Below are 2,495 nucleotides of genomic sequence, written 5' to 3'. Positions count from 1 at the left end.
CGCGGGACGTGGGAACGGAAGGCGTCGGGGATCGCTGCGCGGATGCGCGGCCCCCGCGCGGAAAGGTGCGTACGGCCGTGCGTTGGCCATGCACGGGTGTGCCGGAGCTCGTGCTTGTGGCTGCGGCGTGCACGACGGGGAGTGCGTGCGAACGTGCAACGCGTGCAGGGAGACACCGCGGGCACTTCGGGTGCAAGTGCACGTGCAGGGCTGGTGACAGCACCGCAGCTCACACGTGTCTGTGCAACCCGTATGTCAGAGTGCGTGGCGTGTGTGTTGATGTATGTGACACACACGTTTCATCCATGTGTCAGTGTATGTAATACATATGTTGGTGCATGCGATATATTTGTGCAATCCATGTATTATGCAAGATATGCAATGCATGTATATATGCATGCATATATGGCAGACACTTGCAAACCATGTGCTTGTGCACCCTAGGTTCCAGGGCACGTAACACACATTTTGGTGCATGTGACACATGTAATCCATGTGTCAGTGCAATCGACATGCATGTTGTGAAAGCAGCACGCATGTGTAATCCATATGTTGTAAACGTGGCACACACACAACCCATGCACATGCAGGCTGCGACCAGGGCTGCATGCATGCACCATGCATCCCCCGCATAGATGCATGTGCAAGGCATAGGGAGACCTCATAGCTGCCTGCAAGCCTGTACTGGCCGTGTTGGAGCATGCAATGTCTGCAGCCCATGCACGATGTGACTGCACTCACACACCACAGATGGGTGCACTGTAAGCCAGGGTGTGTGTGTGACCCTGGCACTTGCAGTGCTCATAGAGCTTCATGGGTGCACGCACAGGGCCGGGGCTGGTGCACGCAGACGCATCGCGCATGCACGTAGTAAGGTGGGCACCTGCCCACAGCAGAGCCCTCCCTGTGTGCAGGTCAGCGGGATGAGGCAGCGTGTGGCCTGCTGCTGGGTGCTGCTACTGCTTGCTGCCACCTTCTGCCAACCAGCCGCCGCCAAGGGCGGGCGAGGGGGCTCCCGGGGGGCTGCACGCGGCATGGCGCGGGGGGCTGCCCGCAGCCGGCACAGGGGTCTGCCACGCTATGGCGGGCCCTGCGTGTGGCTGCGGCGGCAGCAGCTGGGGCAGCAGCTGGAGCCGCACTGCACCAGGCCCGGGCAGAGACGGAGTACCACGAGGGCAATGGGACAGCCTGGACATCGGTGGCACCAGAACAGGTGGAATGGGGCTGGGCCACGCCATGGCTCTGTCCGCTCGCTGCCATCCTGCACCACTGATGGCACCCACTGGGACCACTGGGTTCCTCAGAGATCCAGCAGCGACGTGGAAATAAAGCTGGGTGACACCGCGTGTGGTTGGACACGGCCCAAGCAAGGACCGGGTGCAGGCACGGGCATAGCTGTAATACCCTGCACCGAGGCCTCTGTGGTTTTACTTGGGGCTACAGGTGGCACCTGCACGGTTTGGGCTTCCCTGGAGGCTGGGCCTCCCCCTTCCCTTTCCCACCAGTCCCAGCAGGGAGGATGCAGCCATCACGAGGTGACCCATCTAGGAACAAAGCAGCTTTAATCACACCATGCCGCCACCTGGAGCTGGGGGAGATGTGGGATGCCCTGCTCTACTCCAGGACCCTCAGTCCAACGTCAGTCTACCCAGATGCCCGGCACGGAAGGCCCGCAGGAACTCATAGGCAGCAGCTGAGTAGTTGAGCATCATCATGTTGACATTCCCTGCAGAATGGACAGAGGGGGTTGCCACAATCCTCAGCAGAGCCCACAGCCCAGTGATCCCCAAACCCCATGCTCACCTGTGCCTGTCAGCACCTTCACCTTCTGCGTCTTGCCCAGGGTGACTGCCACGTACTTCAGCACATGCCTGATGTTGTCACTGGCCTCAGGCAGCCCATAGCGCTCCACGTACCTGCAGAGAGGATGCAGCTCCCACCCACACCTTGGGGTGCCCCAGCCATGCCCTGCTCCCCACTCACCCAAACTGCTGCTGCTGGTTCAGTACGTACAACAGGTAGTCAGCCATGATGTCCTCACCCACCAAGTGGTCACGGATGGCTCCTGCCAGAGGGAAGCCCCCAGCCTTGTCAGCTTTCTCCACACAGCCTGCTCCAGGCTGCCCGGCTCCATGGCCCCATACCACACAATGCCAGTTTCATCCCCGTCTCCACATCGGCCAACTTTGGGGGCAGCACACCTGGCGTGTCCACCAGGTACACCAGGGGAGTCTCGCACACCTGTGGCCCCACCACCAAGACCACAGGCTTAGCAGGGGCTCTTAGCCAAGGCCTCACTGCAAAGTGATGATGCGCTTCATGGGAGAAAGTCTGCACCCTGCAGCCAGCACCCACGGGGGGAGATAGTACCTGGATCCGGGTCAGCACCGCCTTGGTGACACCTGGCTCACCACCCACTGCTGTGGCTTTTACTTTGGGGAAAAGGAGAGAGTGAGGGTGGTGTGTGATGCCTGGAGCAGCAACCTCCCAATGCT

The 2,495-nt window shown here is 60.6% G+C and overlaps 2 protein-coding genes across 2 annotated transcripts in view; both read right to left on the bottom strand.

Annotated features, from left to right (window-relative positions):
• ECHS1 (enoyl-CoA hydratase, short chain 1) overlaps positions 1 to 856 on the bottom strand; it is a 3,117-nt gene extending 2,261 nt beyond the window's left edge. Inside the window, exon 1 of the mRNA XM_003207807.4 lies at positions 828 to 856. Coding sequence (XP_003207855.3) covers positions 828 to 856 — 29 coding nt within the window. The remainder of the gene's footprint in view (positions 1 to 827) is intronic.
• A 684-nt stretch (positions 857 to 1,540) lies between these two features.
• PAOX (polyamine oxidase) overlaps positions 1,541 to 2,495 on the bottom strand; it is a gene marked incomplete at its 5' end in the record, with an annotated part of 5,051 nt that continues 4,096 nt past the window's right edge. Inside the window, 5 exons of the mRNA XM_010714156.3 lie at positions 1,541 to 1,726; positions 1,804 to 1,916; positions 1,984 to 2,065; positions 2,145 to 2,241; positions 2,371 to 2,443. Coding sequence (XP_010712458.2) covers positions 1,629 to 1,726; positions 1,804 to 1,916; positions 1,984 to 2,065; positions 2,145 to 2,241; positions 2,371 to 2,443 — 463 coding nt within the window. The remainder of the gene's footprint in view (positions 1,727 to 1,803; positions 1,917 to 1,983; positions 2,066 to 2,144; positions 2,242 to 2,370; positions 2,444 to 2,495) is intronic.

Source organism: Meleagris gallopavo, chromosome 8 (assembly GCF_000146605.3).
Source record: "Meleagris gallopavo isolate NT-WF06-2002-E0010 breed Aviagen turkey brand Nicholas breeding stock chromosome 8, Turkey_5.1, whole genome shotgun sequence".
Taxonomy (NCBI): domain Eukaryota; kingdom Metazoa; phylum Chordata; class Aves; order Galliformes; family Phasianidae; genus Meleagris; species Meleagris gallopavo.
This window is presented reverse-complemented; position numbering and strand designations above follow the sequence as displayed.